The sequence below is a fragment of the Eubalaena glacialis genome, chromosome 2 (assembly GCF_028564815.1).
Source record: "Eubalaena glacialis isolate mEubGla1 chromosome 2, mEubGla1.1.hap2.+ XY, whole genome shotgun sequence".
In the NCBI taxonomy this organism is placed as follows: domain Eukaryota; kingdom Metazoa; phylum Chordata; class Mammalia; order Artiodactyla; family Balaenidae; genus Eubalaena; species Eubalaena glacialis.
In genome coordinates, this window is record NC_083717.1 from 184,371,271 (window position 1) to 184,392,507 (window position 21,237).

At 44.8% G+C, this 21,237-nt stretch overlaps 1 protein-coding gene across 1 annotated transcript; it reads left to right on the forward strand.

Annotated features, from left to right (window-relative positions):
* Positions 1-160: 160 nt before the first annotated feature.
* Positions 161-16,033, forward strand: UBR7 (ubiquitin protein ligase E3 component n-recognin 7). The gene is made up of 11 exons (XM_061182831.1): positions 161-340; positions 2,268-2,401; positions 3,235-3,295; positions 4,175-4,270; positions 5,217-5,270; positions 5,824-5,929; positions 7,121-7,329; positions 7,505-7,654; positions 8,170-8,332; positions 9,359-9,420; positions 13,844-16,033. Exons 1-11 carry the CDS (start codon positions 191-193, stop codon positions 13,934-13,936), a joined length of 1,278 nt encoding a protein of 425 aa, XP_061038814.1. The 5' UTR covers positions 161-190; the 3' UTR covers positions 13,937-16,033.
* The last annotated feature ends 5,204 nt before the right edge of the window (positions 16,034-21,237 follow it).

Genomic DNA, 21,237 nt, shown 5'->3' on the forward strand with positions numbered 1-21,237 from the left:
CCACCGGCGCAGGCGGGAGAAGGGAGAGGAGTAACTTCCGTTTGTCGGAAGTCGCTCCTCCCCCTTCCTTCGCTCCCCGTCTCTGGGATTGGTGCCTGGCACTGCGGCCCCGCTTCCTCCGGCCCCGCCCCTCGCGGCCGCTTTTCCCGCCTCCGCCGGGGCCGAGAGGCGGTCCGGGTGACAGTTGAGCATGGCCGGAGCTGAGGAGCCCGCGGGGCGGCAGGCGGAGCTGGAGCCCGTGGTATCGTTGGTCGACGTACTTGAGGAGGACGAGGAGCTGGAGAATGAGGCGTGCGCCGTCCTGGGCGGCAGCGACTCAGAGAAGTGCTCCTACTCGCAGGTGGGCGCGCGGCCCGGGCCTCGCCTCCCCCGGGCTCCCCTGCACCTTCTCTCTCCCGCTGGACTTACCCTCTTCCCGCCTGCCGCAGCCGGCACCCCCGTGGCGGGCCGGGGCCGCTGTTCGTCGTACGTTTCCCCATCGCAGGCCCAGTTGTCCTATTACCCTTAGTCTCCTGAGCCCCCTTGCTCAGCCTGTGTCCAGCAGGGCTCTCCTTCTTTCTCGGTCTTCCTCTGTCCGGCCCCCCACGATTCTCCAGGCTTTGGCCCTGGAGCGGCTGCTCTTTCCTTCCTTTCCCGTCTCTTCTCGGTGCCTCAGCTGCTTTTCACGAAACCGTCCCCGTGACCTCTCACATCCAGACATCTTTGTCCCTACTTTTCCCATCCTCAGAGCATTTATTAGGAATCGAATGGGAGAGTCAAAACAGAGTTAAAGGAGAGAGCTCGGGATTTGAAATCTCCCCGTGTGGGCTGGGCTCCTGGACAGCTGGTTCCTCTGCAATTTAGTTTGACAAGTGCTAGCTGGTTTTTTGGAGAGAAGAAGCAAGTACCGCATCTGTGTGCAGTCTGCCCCCCAGGGCGATAGACCGGGACCCGAACAGCTGGTGGCACTGGCAGAGGGGAGGGGAGGAGAGAAAGCATTTGGAAGATGTTGTGAACAAGGATTTGAGGGGGTGTGATGTCGTGTTTGGTGACTCATCCTATATTTCTAGGTACAAAAATGGAGAAAGGTGGGTAGAAGAAAACTAATAAGAGGTGAGAATTGGTAGGAGGAAGAAGGTTACCTTCCAAGGGGGTGGAGTGGAACACTGAAGGATGGGGAGGGAGACTTGGGGTCATTCTGTGGTGTGGGCTGAGATCATAATACCAGTTGTCATCGTTGTCCGGTTGAGTTTACACTGCAAAGTGGTTACATTTTTTTAATACACCTTGTGTCAGATGTGTTTAATGTTGGCTGGTATTTAAAAACCTTTGGTCACTACTGAAACAACTTTTTCTCTGCTTTCCTTTTTTTAAAAAGTCTGTATGTAAGTTACCTTTGAAATGTAGTTAGGTTTTTGAAACGGACTTCCTTAACATTTTTTTTATTGTAGTGAAATATGTGGAAAAGTGCACAAACCATGTATAAGTCTTGGGAAAACATAAACAAAAACACATGCAGGTACGTACTGCCCAGATCAAGAAATAGAACATTACCAGCATACCAGAAGCTTCCTTGTATCTTCCTTGTGTCTCCCCCCTTCCCAGAAGAGGGTACTATCCATTATCAGGATTTGCTTGTTTTTCTTTCAGCTTTTTATTTTGAAACATTTTAAGTCTACAGATAAGTTGAAAGAATAATAGTATGAACACCTGTGTACTTTCACATATATTCACTTTTTAACATTTTACAACATTTGTTTTTTCTTTTACCCCTTCATTGTAATAGGCTTTCTTTTTTCTTTTTTCCTCAACCACTTGAAAATAAGTTGCAGACCATGACACTACACCTCTAAATACTTAAGCATACATCTAAAAATCAAAGGGATTCATTTAATGCATTGGTTTTCTCTTTGGTGGAACCACAAGCATTTTCCAAAATTAAGTATGATTATTACTTACATAAACTTACACACATTCTCCTACATTTTTATGTGTTGAAATGATTAAGCAGACCAGCTTATTCACAGCTGACTGAAAATATTAAACTTCTTTCTATCACTTTAAGAAAAAGTTATATGAAAACAAGCACTAGTGTATGAAACATGCAACAGTGTTTTGGTATTCTGTTGAATAAGCTTTTTTATTAGCCTCTGTTTTTTACAGGAAAATCTTGACCACAGGTAATCTGATTTCAGTTATTTCTTAGATCATAGTATGGGCATTAGGTGACTCTGCCATGTTTCTTCAATTTTTTCTCTCTCTTTTTCCATTTTGGGGCTGTCTTTTAGGGCTCAGTAAAGAGACAAGCACTATATGCCTGTAGTACCTGCACCCCAGAGGGAGAAGAACCAGCAGGAATTTGCCTAGCTTGCAGTTATGAATGTCATGGAAGTCATAAACTTTTTGAGCTATACACAAAAAGGTAAAATGGTCAGAGACTGATGCTGAATGCTTTTCAAATATTTAGATTCTTTTCCAGCTGCACTTTTTTTTCTTAATCTTTTTTTTTTGGCATTCAAAGTAGTTGTGCACTGGTAAAATGTAATGTGTTTTTATATAATATAATTGGAGAGAGCAGTTTTTCCAGAGGGCCTTTTTTGTTTAATAAATTTATTTATTTTATTTATTTATTTTTGGCTGTGTTGGGTCTTTGTTGCTGCACACAGGCTTTCTCTAGTTGTGGAGAGCAGGGGCTACTCTTTGTTGCGGTGCATGGGCTTCTTATTGCAGTGGCTTTTGCTGCAGAGCACAGGGTCTAGGAGCGTAGGCTTCAGTAGTTGTGGCACGTGGGCTCAGTAGTTGTGGCGCACGGGCTTAGTTGCTCTGCGGCATGTGGGATCTTCCCGGACCAGGGCTTGAACCCGTGTCCCCTGCATTGGCAGGCAGATTCTCAACCACTGCGCCACCTGGGAAGCCCGGCAGGTGGATTCTTAACCACTGCGCCACCAGGGAAGTCCCCAGAAGGCCTTTTAAAATAAAATTATGGTGCAAACTCAAACTACTCCTGCTGCTCTGCCATTATTTTATTAGTGTTTGTGTAATATAGATATTTGTCTTTATGCATGTTAATCTCTAGAATTATTAAATCTTTTATTGTTATGTGCTTGGAGAAATTCTGGATGGATACATGAACAACAACCAAGGTCACTTTTTAGATCCTAGAAGCCAGTTGAAAGAGGCTATGACGTGAATTTAAAGAGTAAGTCATTAGATTTAAAAGAAAAATTAAAATCGGCTCTTCCTCCTTTGTTTCAGAAATTTTCGTTGTGATTGTGGAAACAGCAAGTTTAAAAATTTGGAATGCAAATTATTTCCTGTAAGTAAGCACTGTAACTATAAATGCATGAAAAGTAGCTGCGATTGACATTTGTCCGAGTGGATAAAAGCCAAGTATTTTCCAAAAAGGCAGTTCTTATGCTTATTCTTTGTAAATGGACAAATCAACATTAGACTGTATCCCATTTATTACTTTTTGGAAAACTAAGTAACCTTTTCAGAGCCTACAGTATAGATTGTAATTAATATGAAGGGTTTGGGGGGGAATGTTCTAAAGTGATTCAGGTTTAATTATGTTGATAGTGCTTATGCTTTAAGGTTTTTAAAGCAAAGGGGATGACTTTAAAAACTGAATAAATACAACTTGGTAATAATGAGTGGGTTATGTGCACTCAGAAGTTTTTCAGTGCTTTTTGGATAATAAAAATTATGTTTATACGCTTTCAATGAAATAACAGCAATGAAAGAGAAAATAAGGGACTTTACATTGTTCAGTCATATTGCTAAAACTGTCATGCTTTTTCCCTCCTCAAAGATTAATTTTAGACAATTTCCTTGCCTGCTTTTTACCTCCTAGTAACCTAGGGGCTTTGGCTATCACAGCTGGGCATTAAGAAGTCTTTTGAAATTCTAGGCCAATGTCAGCTTACATAGGTTGATAATTAATATTTATGATTCATTTTCCCCCAATTGCTACAAAGAAGGCATAGAAAATAAATTTTATTTTTTCCCTGTATCCTGGAAAAAGTATCCCTTTAATAGGAATGAATTTTTTTCCTTTGTACTTTGAAAGTTAAAGACCAGCTTCTGGGGGGCGGAGATATTTAATGCACAAATTTATTGAACGCATAAATTTCATGATGCATGAAATTATAGTTAAAGTGAGACCATATTATATATTGAAATTAATATCTTTCAGGACAAAGCAAAGATAAATTGTGGCAATAAGTACAATGACAACTTTTTTGGATTGTACTGCATTTGCAAGAGACCTTATCCTGATCCTGAAGATGAGGTAAGAGATTTAAAGGTTAGCACCGGGACTGTGTCATCTCTAGCCTTCACTCCTCAGCCTTTTGTCATATTTGACCCTTTAGCTGTTCAGCAGGGATTTGGGATTGTGAAAGGATTCTAGATTTATCCCTTCTTATGAATCTGGGCTGGAGCTACAACCAGAACAGATCCCAACTATTCTTCTCATTCTTATATCATGAGAATGAAATATTGGACAGGACTTTCTCAAGGCCAGAACTTTTTTCCTTCCTCCCCCTCTTTGCCTGCCTGTTTGCTCCATTCCCCTGAACACTTTCCAGAAAATGACCTTCAATTTCTTGCATCCCTGCAAGGAAAGAAATAGGGTGTACAAACTGGATCCTTTTAAAAATTTCAATTAGAAGTACACACAAAATTTAAAAAGAATTTTTCTTCTTCCTCACTCGTGTACCTTCTTACCTCCCAGAAACAACCACTGTTAACACTTTTTGGTATATGTATTTTTAAACCTTTTTCTGTGCACATATAAGTGAGTGAATGTGAGTTTTAATTTCTAGTTTCCCTTTATTTTGACAAAAGTGAAAATTCTGTGCATTCACTTTCGCAACTTGCTGCAATTCACATTACCTCCCTGGGCCTGGGTTTATGTCTGAAGTGAGAATACATTACTTATTTATAAAGTTTTATGGGAGTCAGATATTAAGTAACTGATATGAAAGCTTTGATAATTGCTCACAAAGTGCTTAACTTAATGTATTCCTTCTGTAACACCAGTTCATGGAGAATGAACTTCTTTGGCCCCTTGAATTGCTGTTTCTCCCTGTCCCCTTGACTTCTGGCATGTGGATAGCAGTTTTACAGAATTGGTAGAGAATTATTTAATGTCTAATTCTAACGTGTGCCAGATTTACTTTGGTATCCCAGAATTCGCTGTAATCATTAACAAACAAATGGCTTTCCCGTGTTAGATTCCAGATGAGATGATCCAGTGTGTAGTCTGTGAAGACTGGTTCCATGGAAGGGTAAGGAGAGCTTTTACCTTTTAAAGACATTGTCTTTACAAAAAGAGAAAAGATCTTGTCTTTTGGAATTTACTATATTTTATGTTATAATTACTCTTCTAAAAATGTAGTAAAGATATGACCAGCATACTAGTGCAATATGTTTTTCCCCCTGGCTGCGTTGGGTCTTCGTTGCTGCACGTGGGCTTTCTCTAGTTGCGGCGAGTGGGGGCTACTCTTTGTTGTGGTGCGCGGGCTTCTCATTGCGGTGGCTTCTCTTGTTGCGGAGCACGGGCTTTAGGCACTTGGGCTTCAGCAGTTGCGACGCATGGGCTCAGTAGTTGTGGCGCGTGGGCTCTAGGGTGCAGGCTCAGTGGTTATGGTGCACTGGCTTAGTTGCTCCACGGCATGTGGGATCTTCCCGGATCAGGGACCGAACCCGTGTCCCCTGCGTTGGCAGGTGGATTCTTAACCACTGTGCCACCAGGGAAGTCCTGCAATATTTTATAAAATAATGGGCTTTTTGGACAACTTGGTGATCACAAGGAAAATGTTCGGTTTTCTGTGTTCACAGCATCTAGGTGCCATTCCCCCTGAGAGTGGAGATTTCCAAGAGATGGTGTGCCAGGCTTGCATGAAACGCTGTTCTTTCTTGTGGGCTTATGCTGCACATTTGGCAGGTAAATGTCTCTGTGGAGTTGGTATTCCACCAACTTGTGCTGTATGTTCAGAACAATTTGTATGTTCAGTACATAATTTTTATCAACTAGTTTTAACTGGACTCTGCGGAAAAAAGTATAAGATCTGTTCCTTCTCCACAAGGTGCTTATAGATAGATTGGGAGACTACCAAGAACAAATTTGTACTTAAATGGCATGATGCAGAGTATGGATGAGACCAGAATTAGAGAAAATGGAGGAAGCAGTTTTGAATGATAAAGAGATAAACATTGTTCTTAAATGTAAGACATGCTATTGGTTGGGGAGAGGGTGGTGGTATAGTTTGTCATATAGTGCTTTTATTATACTCTAAGAAATTGACCCCAAACCACTAATCAGCAGTGAATGTTCTTGAGGCATTAAATATTTTATTTTATTTGTAATGCTATATGTGTTAATTTATTTTTAAAGTGGCAGTTACCTGCTGCTCTGGCCTCATAATTTCTTGCCCTTCTCACCTTTAGGGAACACTTCACCATACAAACCACAAGCAGCATCAGACATTTTTGATTTGTCTCGAAGTTCTTAAACTTGGTGTGCTTTCTTTCTGTTCATACCCTTTCCAATTAAATCTCACTTTCTGCTGGACCTGAATTTATTTCACATTCATCAGGTTTTCTTAACCGTTCCCCTCTGCCCCTCCTTCATTTCCTTCCCTGTCAGCAGATGGCCTCATTTCCTACTAAACTGAAATGCCATCATGTAAACTGAGTTCCCTTATCATTTCTCTTGTCTCCTTCACAGTATTTCTGTCTCTACACGCACCCTTTTTGATTTCCTTCTCTCATAAAGAAAAGCTGTTGTTTTTTCTAAAACTGCCCTTCTACCTGTATTTGCAGTTAAATCTCTTCCTATTGCCTCTTGCTTCTTGAGGTGTCCCTCTGTCTTTAACATGTGTAGTATTTTTTTTCTCTTTTACATAGAAAGTGCTTAAGTAGTGATTGGTATTTTTAAATGATCTTTTCAGTTATTTGACTCTTTGGATTAGGCAGGCATAACCTAAAAAAGTGTTATTTTCTTTCTTATTATTCCAGAGATTAAGGTTGACTTTCTCCTTTTCCAGATTCTGAAGTATGTTTTAATCAGACTAAGTGATTTCATCGGCTAACTGGTCTGTGGATATGTGTGTGTTTTTTTTCAATGAACCCACAGTAACCAAAGTAACTGCTGAAGATGATGGGTTGCTGCTGAATGTTGATGCGGTAGGTGACCAGGAAGTTATTCAACCTGAAAATGGAGCTCATCATGATGGTGCCCTCAAAGAGGATGTTCCAGAACGTGGAAAGGCTGCTGAGAAGGAATTTAAAGCAGAGCAGATGAACGAACCATGTACCAGCTCTAGTTCTGAAGCTGATCTCCAGGTAACATGAAATCTGAGGTATAAAAGAAAGAAAACTTAAGCAAAATTAATTCTGTAAGCTATATAGCTTTGGGTTTCAATTGTACCCTTTGCCTAAAGAAATCCTTTGACAAAATCTAAAGTATGAAAACTATGATAGTTTAAAAAACACATTTCAAAACTTAATTTAATTTCAGACAGCATTTAAGAATCAACATCTCAACACAGAATCACAGTCTGGCTGCAGACTTCAGGAGCTTAAAGCTAAGCAGTTTATAAAGAAAGACACCGCCACCTATTGGCCCCTGAACTGGCGTAGCAAGTTATGTACCTGCAAAGACTGTATGGTAAGTACCTGATCAAGTTCAACATTAGTATGTTTTGTGGACTGATGCCTAAAATAAGAGCACCTGAAAAGTATATTTATAAAACTGATATTAGAGTATAGAGAACTGAAAATTTTTTTATATTAAGCAAATTTATGAAATAGTATTTGCAGTCCTAATGCTTATGGAAGAAATTAAGAATTATGCAATACTTTTTATTTACTTAGCTTCATTTCAGTGGAAAATAGCTTATCTTTTTTATATCATAGAATTGCTTGGAAACACATATTACTTGAAAGTTACAGTAAGTCAGTGGTTTTTAAATAAAGATCTCTTAGATCGTACAGTATCTACTGGGAAGTTGGGAGGTTTCTAAAAGGGATTTGGGCAAAAAGAATAAAACATTCAAGCAACTCTGCTAAAAGGCTCAGGTTTTTCTGGGTATTAATTAAATAAATTTTTAGTGATTCTCGTGAGGTTGACTTTCTGAGAATGACATACAGTTCTAATGGGGAAACTGGTTTTATTTTTTAAAGAAACTGTATGGCGATCTAGATATCCTGTTCCTGACAGATGAATGTGACACAGTTCTGGCTTATGAAAACAAAGGCAAGGTTGACCAGGCAGCTGACAGGAGAGACCCTCTAATGGACACCCTTAACAGCATGAACAGAGTCCAGCAAGTGGAACTTATTTGTGGTAAATATTGTTTGTGAAAGTTCATGAAGTTCATGAAGTTTCCTTCACTATTAAAAACAGTTATGAATAAGGAAGACAACTAATACCTATTTTAATTTAACACAAAGATGGTTTAAGTTTGGAATTTTATAGTAGGCCTCACCTACACTTGCTTGATTGTAATGTTGCTGGGTATTTAGCTGCTATTTCCATTGAATTAGGGTTACATGCTAGAATAATTACATGCTTGAGAAACCGTAACATGCTCTTTTGCTTAAGGGTAGATGTATGAGTAAAGAATAAAAGGAAATCAATTTCTTTTTCCATCCACTGAAATAATTTTCATTGAACATTACATGTCATCTTTTTGAGCAAAGCATGCCATCTTTTTGACAGTTCTTGAGGATGCTTCAGTGGTTCACAGGAAACCACTAGAAGGGAAACATTCCCAAACCCTTAATTACAGGCTTTTACATTTTTTCCCCCAGTATGCCCAACTTATTTTAGTGATTTCCATCCTAGCCATTTCTGCTCGGATGCAACCACTTTTGTGCCCCTTTTTTGACATTGATTATTCCTGTCTTGTATTTGTAACTGTTTGATTAATTTCCTTTTGCCTTTATTGGACTGAAAGCTTTCCGAGGATAGAGACTGCATCTAAAACATTTTTGTAGCCCTCAAGGTGCCTTGTACGTAATATAAATTGTTGAGTGAGTGCACGAGTTTTAAAACTTAATGTTTGACAAGTACAAGATATTTCAAGCACTAGAATTCCAGAGAGATGGAAACCTTTTAAAAAAATTCTTAGCTAATCTTTTTGGGAATGAGGATATCTCTGTTTTTTGAGGGTTTTTAAACGAAAAAGGGTCCCAGATGTCAAAATGGAGGAATTTGAGAGAAATTGAGAACACGTTTCTGTGCAGATTTCACTTAAAGAAAAATGTGGTTTAGACTAACATACTCAAATGTCAATGGTAAGAAATATTTTGTTTCTAAATGCAAATGGCTTATCTAAAGTTTATGTCCTTTTTTGTTGTTTTGATTTAGAATACAATGACTTGAAGACTGAACTTAAAGACTATCTCAAGAGATTTGCTGATGAAGGCACAGTAAGTTGAGTCAGAGTTTTAATCATAGCCTTGTATGTTTTGAATAAAGTATCTTTTTTTTTATTGAAGTATAGTTGATACACAGTACTATTTTAGTTTCAGGTGTATAACATAGTGATTTTTATAGATTGTTTATAGATTATACTCCATTTAAAGTTATTACAAAATATTGGCTACATTCCTTGTGCTGTACAATATATCCCTGTAGCTTATTTATTTTATACATAGTAGTTTATGCCACTTAATCCCCTACCCTTCACTTGCCCCTCCCTCTCCCTCTCTCCACTGGTAACCACTAGTTTGATCTTTATATCTGAGTCTGTTTCTGTTTTGTTATATTCATTTGTTTGTTTTATTTTTTAGACTCCACATATAAATGATAACATGTAATATTTGTCTTTCTCTATCTGACTTATTTCACTAAACATAATAATACCCTCTAGGTCCATCCATGTTGCAAATGGCAGAATTTCATTCTTTTTTATGGCTAATATTCCATTGTGTCTGTGTGTGTGTGTGTGTGTGTGTGCGCGCGTGTGTGCCACATCTTCTTTAACCATTCTTCTGTTGATGGACACTTAGGTTGCTTCCATATCTTGGCTATTGTACATGATGCTGCTGTGAACATTAGGGTGCATGTATCTTTTCGAATTAGTGTTTTCGGTTTCTTGTATACATACCCAGAAGTGGGATTGCTGGATCATATGGTAGTTCTATTTTTAGGTTTTTGAGGAACCTCCATACTGTTTTCCATAGTTCATTTTCTTTGATGAAAAAGATGACTGAGAGCTTAATGCAGGCAGAGGAAAGGGAAATCAATAGTAGTGAAACAGCAATGGACTAGCCAGAGCAGGAGTCCTTCCCAACCCTCCGGATGAGGGACAGAGCAGTCATCCGTGATCTGGAGAGAACAGTTGTAACTTAGGAGAGGGCCGTTGGATCAGCCATACTGATTCTCCCAGTCCCGACCTTCAAGCAGGGATTTTTGGAGAAGGAAGGAAAAATGACCAGGCAGGAAAAAATGAAAGCCAGACCCCTTTTCTGTGATTTTTGAGTTCTAGTTTAAAATAAAAGAACTTTATATTGGGGGGCTAAAACATTTCTCTTGCTGGTTAGGACGGTCTATATGCTTTTAAGGGTGACACTAACTCTATAATGTGTAAATTTTTTTTTTTTTTTTTTCGGCCACGTGGCACGTGGGATCTTAGTTCCCCGACCAGGTATGAGCCCGTGCCCCCTGCAGTGGAAGCAAGGAGTCCTAACCACTGGACCGCCAGGGAATTCCCATGTAATCTTTTAAAATAGTTTTCCAGGGACTTCCCTGCTGGTCCAGTGGTTAAGACAACGCACTTCCACTGTAGGGGGCGTGGGTTCGATCCCTGGTCAGGGAACTAAGATCCCACATGTCACGGGGTGAGGCCAAAAAATAAATTAATTAATTAATTAATTTATAAAATAGTTTTCCAGTTGAATTTACAAATACTTCCTAGCCCTTTACTACTCATACATTTATGATGGACTTTTTCTTCTAAAATACTTTTCTATCTTCCAAAGGCAGATATAAAGCAAAACTTTTCTTTTCATGGCCTACAGTTGTCCTTCTGGACAAAAAATGTTTTGCTCTGCTATAGCCAGACAGACAAATGAAGTCAGACATGGGTCTGACGGACACTCGGGACGTGCCCGGAAACTTGCTTTCTTGGAAGAAGTCTGTGCCAACCGAATGCTTTCTCGTAAATGTGGGAAGAACTTGTAGCTGCCTGGATATCTGGCAATGCTGCCTTTCTGCAAAATGAATTGTGAAGTCCAAAGTTAAAGAGACTTCCTAAATGGTTTTCTCATTTTTTAGAGAATGTTCCTCACTGTCACTGGGGACGGACGTCTTCCTGCTTCCCAGCAGCTCTTAACAGACAGTTATTCTCGTTTCTGTTGCAAAGGCTGTCCTCTGCTTAATGCAGCCTCAGGCTTCTCTCTCACTGGAACTAAGAGGGTCCATGGGTGTAACTGTTTTTGGGTTTTTTTTTTTATAAATTTATTTATTTATTTTTGGCTGCATTGGGTCCTCGTTGCTGCATGCGGGCCTCTCATTGTGGTGGCTTATCCTGTTGCAGAGCATGGGTTCTAGGCACGCGGGCTTCAGTAGCTGTGGCACATGGGCTCAGTAGTTGTGGCTCACGGGCTCCAGAGCGCAGGCTCAGTAGTTGTGGCTCACGGGTCTAGTTGCTCCACGGCATGTGGGATCCTCCCGGACCAGGGATTGAACCCGTGTCCCCTGCATTGGCAGGCGGACTCTCAACCACTGCGCCACCAGGGAAGCCCCGGGTGTAACTGTTTTAACCTCGGCACTGTTAGTGGACGTTCAGGGTCTTTCAGTTGTGTCAAAGCACATGCTGTTGCCTCTGCTTTTGTGTAGTTTGTGGTTGCTGTGCTCTTTATTGATTTTATTACACACACACTTAAATTCACATAAAAGAGAAAAAGTAGGTATATTGTCTTTTTCCATTCACATTTGAAACAATTTTATCCGGAGTCTTCACATGTGTCTTCAGTGTATGGATCTTTGTGACAGCTAGAGCCATTCTTTATGAGTCTGAGATAATCTGATGTGATGATTTAAAAGGACAGAAAAATATTTTTTATTGTTTGTTTTCGACATTACTAACTAGATCTTTACAAACACCTTAAGTTGTCATAAAGCTCGTCTGCTTTGGTTGTATTTGGCTATAGAAGAGAATGCTAATAAGGTCTGGGTGTTGTCAAATGATGGACTGCCCTTTATTTAATGTTTGTGTCTGACTAAAAAATAATAATAACACTTAGACACTACACATTTTCTAGGACAAACCAATAAAATGATTTATTATTGGACCCATGTATTTATTCTTTAACATTTCTACTCTGCATGTTGGCTGTGACCATTTGAGGATGCCTAGAAACTAAAGATTACACACTCTAATTTGTGTAATTTGTGGGCTTTTAGGTCTCCTCCTGCTATATCCTTGCCAGAGAAATGTCCTTGTATTGCCTTTCAGCGTTTAATGTTTGTGATCCGAGCTAGGGACAGATCCTTCACATTGGAACTCCCCAGTATCCTATTTATTAGCATTTATAAGTGTGCATTCCCAAGCCCAGTGCCTTAGAGCTCTGAGCTGTGGTTGCCTCAGCGTGCGTTAGCGTCTCGATCTTGAGTCTGTGAGGGGTTCTAATTCCTCACAGTTTGACCCCCAGCTGACTCTTGGTGCCTGTGAGACTGGTGTGTCAGCTGCCAGTCTGGTGTGGAGTTCTTTCATTTCGAGGAGTTGTCAGATCATGTCTCACCCCAGTGAGTTATTCAGGTTGCCTGTGCCATTTGGGGATGTCGCGCTCTTACCCCTGGGGAGTGGAGAGGGAGGTTTTCGCTTTACACACAAGTATTTGTCCTCTTTCTTACTTCTCTTTCTCTCTCTCTCCCTCTTGCTCACTGTATTCCAGTGCTTTCTTTTTCTTTTTCTCTTTCCCTGCCTCTCCCTGCCCCACCTTTATTCCTTTATAATAATAAGAATGTGTTACCTTTGTAATTAAAAACCATGTTAACAAACCTGTCAATTGCGGCACAGACTCACTCGTGGGGTGAGCAGGGACTCCTTCCGGGTAGGCCTGGTTTACTTTTTTATCCATATTTCCCCTTGTTTTCTTATTTTTGATATTTTATTTTGCTAATAGAAACATTTTTATGTGATGTTCTGGTCCTTTTTCCGATAAAATACAAGATAAATTTCTTATTTTTATTGCATAACATGGATATTCCATTTACTGGGAGTACTGCTTCCATAGTTTTTGCCAATTATTTTTCTATTTATATAGCAAACATCTGTAATTTTGGACTCTTGAAGAGGGAAGAGTTTGGGGGTTCCTTTTTTTTCAGTAAAGGAGAGAGCACACATCTCAAAAAAAGCAGATTTTGTTTGCTGTGGGTGCTTCTGCGGAACTGAAGGACGTTCCCAAAACAGCTGTGTCCTGAGGGAGGGCAGTGGCCTCAGGCGACCATTAGTCCCCTCAGTTTTCATCCTGGCTCCGCCACTTTTCTCTTCGGCTGATATTCATTGAGAACTTACTCTGTGCTGGGCAGTGTTTTACAGGCCTTACATCTCATCTGCTCTTCAAACGGCCCTGTTAGATGGATGCTGCTTTCATCTCATTTTAATGAGGAAACCGAGGGCGGTGGTGGAACCCACGCTCCCTACCAGTGTGCTGTCTGCCTGCCGTGTGACTCTGGCCAGTCTCTGAGCCAGGACGAGCTTGTCTATGCAATGGAGATAGGATAATTAATTACACGTTAAAACAGTCCTTATCAGCAGTATTGTTGGACTTGACTGTGAATGTTACAGCCAGTTAGTGCTGTTCTGTGATGTTCCCTGTCCTAATCTTCGCTCTCCCTCAACAGGTGGTTAAGAGAGAGGACATCCAGCAGTTCTTTGAAGAATTTCAGTCAAAAAAGAGAAGAAGAGTGGATGGGATGCAGTATTATTGCAGCTAGACTGGAATATGGCGCCTTCTCATCCAGCCAGTGAAGATGCCACTTACTGTTCCAGGAATAAAAGAGGCATATTTCACCTTTGGTCCCCTTTCTGTCCTCTCCTTGGAGAGGCCTCCTCCTGCTGATTTCACAACCAGCATTCTTCTTTCTGACTCAGCTAAATGCAGCTCATTCCACAGACTTGAGCCCCACCACGCCAGTCCAGCCAGGGTTATTTGCTCATGAGTTTCAAGAAGTTTGATTTGGTTTTGAGAAAGTAAACTAGTTTGGTTTTTTTTTCCCTTATGAGTTGCTCTTTAACTCCCAAGTGTGTCTGCCCTGTCACAGAGCCGCCGTCTTCCAGGACCGGCTCTGTGAAGTTCTCTTCCTGTCAGCTCCAACCTCCGTAGATCCCCCCACCCCTACGATCGTGGTGCCTTGGGTCAAAGCTTCCTCAAGCCTGTTCTGCCCCTTCTCCCACATCCCTGTTTTCTGAGGTTTGGTCACAGCTTAGAAGGGATCTCAGAGCTTGCTTCCTCCAGGCCAAACCTCCGGAGTAGCCAGGACTGATGGTTTCCTGTCCTAGATGTTTATCACAGGCAAGGAGATTGGCTGATGGCAGGATGAGGAAGCCTACCTTTGTTACAAATTTTACTAATAAATTTAAAGTGAAAATTTCATTCACAAGTCTACTGGCACTAGAATATTAGAATTTCAGTACTGTAGTGCTCACAGGGCTTCCTGGAGAAAATCTGCCATTATACTGGTCCCTCTCTGCTGCCGAGAAAATAGACCGGGTACTACCCTGTGAAATCTTGGTGGTTTACAAAGTCCTCTGGGTTTCTTTATATTATCAGGGATATTCATAAGCCTAGATTATAAACAGACCTATTTTGATATTCTGTTAAGAAAATGGTATTAGAACCCCCAATAAATTATTATTTTTCCCCTTAAATCTGTGCTGAAGAAAAAAGATACTGGCTTAGCTTACTTGTAGCGAGCAGGGCAGTGAGTGCTCTGTGTTGGGGGCCTATGCGGAAGAGATCCCAGGCAAGGCCCTCGGCTGTACACGTGATGAGCTTTATGTAGATAAACGTTACTGTCCACAGCTGAGTCCCTAATGACTGTGAGATCTTCTGAAGAACCTCATGGGATGTTGTATAAAACCCCATATTTGAGGGGATGTCCTTTCAGTTGGTTTGAAATCTCTTTAAAGCCCCTCAGTCTATGTGGAAAACACCTTTTGATAAACAAAGAGCCCTCAGTTGCTCTCTCCCTCTGGAGGAGCGTGGTCTTTCCTGACAGTAGACGACACACTTTGAGGTGTGAGACTATACGCATTTGAGGCTTTGGGGCCACAAGTGTATATTAATATTTTTTGTGTGTCCAGCAGTCACAAGTGCCCACCGATCCCTCGATAAGTTGAACTAGGCCTACAGAAAGTCAAGGACTTAAAGAAATAGTACAACTCGTTTTTCTGCATCAAACCTCCTAATTACAGATCCTCATGAAGAGTGACGCGTGGAGCTGGAAGGTCTTGTGGCCACAGGAGATGCCTGCGTGCTCTGAGCTGGCCTTGTAGAAAGGATGGAAAGGCTAGGGTGAGAGCTCACGGCATCTTCAAGATGGTTTACATCCCCAGCTTGGGAACTCTGTCCCAAGTCTGAGGATTTTTGAACCCCCTCTGCAAGGTGGTACTAGTTGTGTACCGTTGTGGCCTGAAAGTTTATATCTTCTCAGACATTTGATTTAACTATCAGAAAGTTCCTTCCTTCCTTATGACAGGTCGGGACCCAGTCTTGGAGGTGATGCATTACTGTGCAGCACAACACAAATCACCCAGTGGTGAAGGGCTTGTTTTAGGAAAGGTACTGTTCCTTTTACATTAACCAGAAAACCTCTTTTTTTTACCTATTGTTAACAACTAGTTTTCTTATTGACTGTATTGGACCGTCTCTTCTTGTAGAGACTGATTTTGGCCAACATGTGGCAGTTGATATTAATGCATGTTTTATGCAAAACAAGAATATGATATTAGTTACTTTTAAGGAATTCTGGCATTGTATGTGCATTTTTGTAGAATTGTTACTGGACTTATAATTACATACTTAACTCTAATCAGGTTTCTGTAAAATTTAAATAAACCAATTCAGAATAGTGGTTTTTCAGATTGTTTTTAGTCACTTTTAAATGTACACAGCCTCCCTTGGCAGGCTGTAAGAAAATGGGCCCACATGGCAGCTCTGCCTGCCCTGGGGCCCTGCTCCAGCAGCGGGGATGGTTTCTGTCTCTCCTGCTGTTCTATCCGATTAGGCCTGATCCCAGGTCCCACCGGCAGAGCTCCTTCACTCCCCTCCCCACCCCCACTTTATGACACCTCTGAGGAGGGAGGGGCCCATGATTCCCTCTGGGGCCTAGATGAACAGAGAACAAAGAAATGGGCGTGGGTCATGACCTATCGCAATGGGTTCAGGTCCTGCTGTGTGCAGGGGAGAGGGCTGGGAGCCCACAGGCCAAGGAGGAGATGAGGTCCACCTCACCCATAGCCATTCCATAGCCATTATTTCAAAAGTAAATGTGCGACCAAACTAAGAAGCCAGTGTAGAGGCCCATCTTTGGCCTCCCCGCAGCTCTTGCTTCCTTGGAAATGATTCACACTTGAGGTCATCACCTGTGGTGAGTTAAGCTCAAGTGAATGAAGTGCTCTGTGTAGGCCCGGAGCTGCCCTCATCTCTGAACACGCAGGATTATATAACCATCGATGCCGGGAAGACAGTTCTCCCAGCTCCCCCAGAGGACCCCCGTGGACTGGAAGGAAATCGAGAGCAATCCCAGTGATAACCGGACCTCGGCAGCGACCTGGTTAAGCTCGCACGGAGGGTGAGTGTGCTCTGGGGAAGGCGGGGAGCGCAGGAAGCCAACCCAGCAGCGCTCCCCGCACCAGTGAGGCTGCCCCCAGTCAGCTCGCCTGGACGCGGCCGCCAGGCACAAGCTGTGGCCTGAGGGGCGTCCGGCATTCGGCACCGGCCAAAGCCACACTCTATCTCACTTGTGCCCCGAACCACTGGGCATTAGACAGCTTGCGTTCCATACTTAGTCACAGGATCCCTAGGTTGGAAGGGATCTGAGAAGTCACCCAGCCTCACCTCTCTGGACGGGGTCCCTCCCTGGCGGGTGATCCCCATAGGGGACCAGTGCTGGTCTCGGCCACCGGGCTTCCATGCCTCCATGCTCTGGGTGGCAACGCCTCCCCTTCCCTGCCAGGCGACTTGAGGCGCCTTGGCCTTTCTTCTTTCTCAGCTGCGGGCGTAAATCCTGTGAGCCCTGTGGAGCCCGGCTTAGGAGAAGCCAGCGCCCTGGAAGGTGGAGAGGAGAGAAAACCAGGCCCTCGGTGATTCGCGCACTGAGCCACTGGGTAAGTCTCGTCTGAAGCTCATACGACTTGTAGACGTTTCTGTAGCCGGGAGCACTTCTGCGGTTCTCTAGCTGCTGCTTCTGAGCGCTTCTAGTGACAGGGCGCTCCCTACCGCACACGGCGCTCGTCCCCTGCTCTCCCAGTCTTGGTGCCTTTTCCTGTGGAAAAAGTCTGGACACTTCTGGACTTTTCCACTGGCCTCCCATCCAAATCTTTGTTCTGGTCTTCTCCCAGGGATTCCTTGGCTGTTCCTGGTGTTCTCCAGCCCCTGCTTAACTCTGCCTCAACTGCCCCACCTGGAGACTCCCATCCCCCTGGAGACTCCCATCCCCGTGGAGATGGCTGGGTTTCTCCTAGGCCATCTGTCCTCCTGTGTGGAGCCTGTGGCTTGTACTGCTCTGTTTCTCCCACTCACGTCCCCGACTCCTGGCTTCCCTCTCTTGCCTCTGCCTCAGGCCTTAAGGCTCCTGGATGCAGCTGACCTGTAGTTAAATGAGCCAAATTGAAAAGTTCTACAGCTGTATTGGGTTCTCCAGAGAAACAGAACCAACAGCGGATATATACACCCATCTCTCTCTCTCTCTCTCTCTCTCTCTCTCTCTCTCTCTCTGTGTCTCTATATATAAATCTATAAAACAAGGAATTGATTCACATGACTGTGGAGGCTGAGAAGTCCCATGATCTACTGTCTGCACGCTGGAGACCCAGGAGAGACGGTGGGGTAGTTCCAGTCCCAGCCCGAAGGTCCAAGAACCAGGGGAGCTGATGATGTAAGTCAGGGTCAGTCCTAGTGCCGGAGGAGACCGGTGTCTGAGCTCAGACGGGCAGAGAGTAAATTCTCCCTCCGCTTTTTTGTTCTATTCAGGCCCTCAATGGACTGAATGATGCCCACCGCACTGGGAGGCTCATCTGCTTTACTCAGACTGCGGGTACAAACGCTAATCTAACTCAGAAACGCTCTCCTAGACACACCAGGATAACGTTTAGCCAAATGTCTGGGCACCCCACGGCCCAGTCAAGTTGACACAGAAAATCAGCCACCACAACAAGCGACCCGTTTGTCTCGTTCCACCCTGAGCAGCACCTGTAGAGTGAGAGAGGCCGCCCGGGGTCTGGAGCCGTGGCCTGTGCCCCGGCTGTTACGTTCCCTGGGCCCCGGGTGCCGCTCAGGCCGTTCCCGTTGTAAGAGGCCCCCTGAGACCACGCTGGGGCCACAGCACCCCAGCCGCGAGGGAAGGGGCTCTCCGCTCCCTCAGGCCTGGAGCTGTGAATAAAATAGGGCAGCAGCTGAGGAGAGAGAAGCTGCTGAGAATGACAGCCGCACCTTCCCCACCAGTTTCTTCACAAAGCTGTGGAGCCAGCCACTGATTCCATCCTCAGGTTCTGTTCTCGGTGCATCGGCAGGTCAGCTGCTGTGACGGAGGCCTCCGGCTCTCTCCTGCCCAGCCTCCCCTCCCCTCCCCTCCCCTCCACGACCTCTTCATTATGGATGGAGAGACACCGCCCTGTGGCTAATATTCAAATCATTACTTCACTTCGTAACAACACTTAGCCCTGTTAGTGATGACATACTTGTGAGTTTATTTGCTTAGTATCTGTCCTCCCCACTAAACGGTAAATTCCGCGAGGACAGGGACTGTCCTTCCAGCTCATGGTTAAAGGGCTGGAACCTGGGGGCCGCCTGCCCCGCTGTCAGGTGACTGCACAGCTGCGGGCTGCACGCGTTTGTGCACCTGATCTCATTCACCCACCCATAGCAGCCTGAAGAGTATGATTGTCCGTCCCCATTTTACAGATGTGAAAACTGAGGCTCTGAGAAACCGGGGGTCCACAGCTTGCCAGGGGTGACTCCCAACTCATTTCATTCCACAGTCCGGCCTCATTCAGGTGGGGCACCAGGAACAGTTAAGAATCTTGGAGCAGGGACTATCCTGGCAGTCCAGTGGTTAAGACTTCGTACTTTCACTGCAGGGCGCTCAGGTTCAATCCCTGGTCGGGGAACAAAGATCCTGCATGCTGTGTGGCGCGGCCAAAAAAATTCTTGGAGCAGAAATGATGGAAGATGCCAATAGCTTTTGCATAAATCACAGGATGTCGTATTTTGCCCTGGGATAGGAGGGACATTGACTCTTTTCTGGGTTTTGTTTTGGTAAATTCACTTATACTTACATGACAGAACTGGACTGTCTTCCAGCATCTAAACCACTACAGGGAGGGTTTCCTAAGCCTTCCAAGAAACACGACCCCAGCGCAGCATCCCCAGGCGAGAGTCTGGGAACGGATGGCGACCCCAGAGGAGAGTGTGGTGCCTTCGCCCACAAGGAGTATCCAGAAGAGAGGACGAGGGAAACGGTGGCAGCCTATTTTGCCCGTGAGGTCCAGGAGTGAGAAGCGAGCTGGAGGGTGGCCCCCATGAGAGGAGGCGAGGGTGGAAAGTGGCCGGGAGCTGGGTGAGGGCCGACTCAGCTGGCCTGGGCACTGAGGCCGGGAGCCCGGGCACCGTGGGGACCATGGGGACCATGGCTGTACAACTGTCTTCAGTTGTCCCCCAAAGCTGGGTCCAGACCCAGGAGATGGACATGTCCGTTGTTTATGGGTTGAGTTTGGCCAGAAAATTGGTGGGAAGGTGAGCAAATTGAGGAGGCCGACACCTAGGGACGTTGGGCTGTCCTTGAGAGGGGAGCAAGGAGGCCAGAGGTCAGAGGTTCCAGAGGAAGACAGGAGGGGCATCTGGGACATGGTGGCCTGAGAGCAGGAAGTGAGCTAAGGTTTCAAAGGTGGAGCCCTTCTGGGGACAAGGGGAAGGGTCACAGAGTAGGGGGGAGGGGACTAGAAGAGCAGGTAGCTGGAGATGGTCCCCGGTGCTACCCAGGTTGATGGCCGGGCCTGGAACAAGAGGACAACAGCAAGGCTGCGACAAGGCCTCGGGGTATGAAACGAGTGACAGGGTGACGGTCACGAGCTGAGAGTGGGACAGCCAGACGGCAGGGGCTGCAGAGGTGCTAGGGGTGTTACAGAGGGGCCGCCACACACTGCCCATCCTGACCCTCAAGTGTGGAAAGTGCGAGATGCCAGTTCTCGGGAGAGGCCTGCAGGGCGGGAGGAGGGCTGGACCTCAGCTAAGGCAAGAGGCAGGAGAGGAGAGAGTGGGAAGGTGGGGGAAGCATGCAGGAAAGGTGGGCAACACAGATGGGGTCGGGGGACGGCCTGGGAATCCAAGGGGGCTGGATCAGGGGAGGAATCCAGGGGGCTGTGCAAGCGACCTGGGAGAGCGGGGACAGCAGGTCCAGGGGGATGACGGACCCCATCGCTGCAAAGGGCACAGTCCTGGAAGCCCCGGGGGGATGCTGGGAAGTCGGGGCACTCGGGCCTCTCAGGGCCACCCACACCTGGACTAACCAGAGTTTGGGTGGATCTGTCAGAATGTGCGGAAATGGGAAGAACAAATGTTTTTAGTTTGGTCACAGAGGGTGGCGAGGTATTTGGTTCATCTGATGGAAGGTTCCAGAAATGGAGGATGTTTACGTGGGTTTAAGGTGAGGGATTTCAGGAGGAGAGTGCGAAAGGCAACAGCTGCCCACAGACCCTCACAGCAGGCCTGCCGGGGGTGTTGAAGAGCTTCTTCACCTGAGAATGGGGAGAAGACTCAGGGTGACTCGAGGATTATGAGGCAAAATACTTAAGTCCACAGTCAAAGCTCACTCCGTGAACTCTGTGAACTACTGTCACCCCATTTAAGGATGAGGACCCGTAGGCTCCTTGTGGCACCCCGGTGACGGTCCCCACTAGGCAAGTTTCCCTCCGGAACACGAGCCCTTCCTCCCTCGGGGTTTCTGGTCTCGGCTTCCTCACTCTCTCCCAAGCTCGGCCACCATCCAGCAGTGGTCACAAGCATGCTTGGACACCA

What these genes read in the sequence shown, in the direction of transcription:
- UBR7 (XM_061182831.1), top strand. Translation starts at nt 191, where the DNA reads ATGGCCGGAGCTGAGGAGCCCGCGGGGCGGCAGGCGGAGCTGGAGCCC. An exon ending in AGAAGTGCTCCTACTCGCAG is followed by an intron (nt 341 to 2,267) that starts GTGGGCGCGCGG and finishes GCTGTCTTTTAG; the next exon opens with GGCTCAGTAAAGAGACAAGC. An exon ending in GATTTGCTGATGAAGGCACA is followed by an intron (nt 9,421 to 13,843) that starts GTAAGTTGAGTC and finishes CTCCCTCAACAG; the next exon opens with GTGGTTAAGAGAGAGGACAT.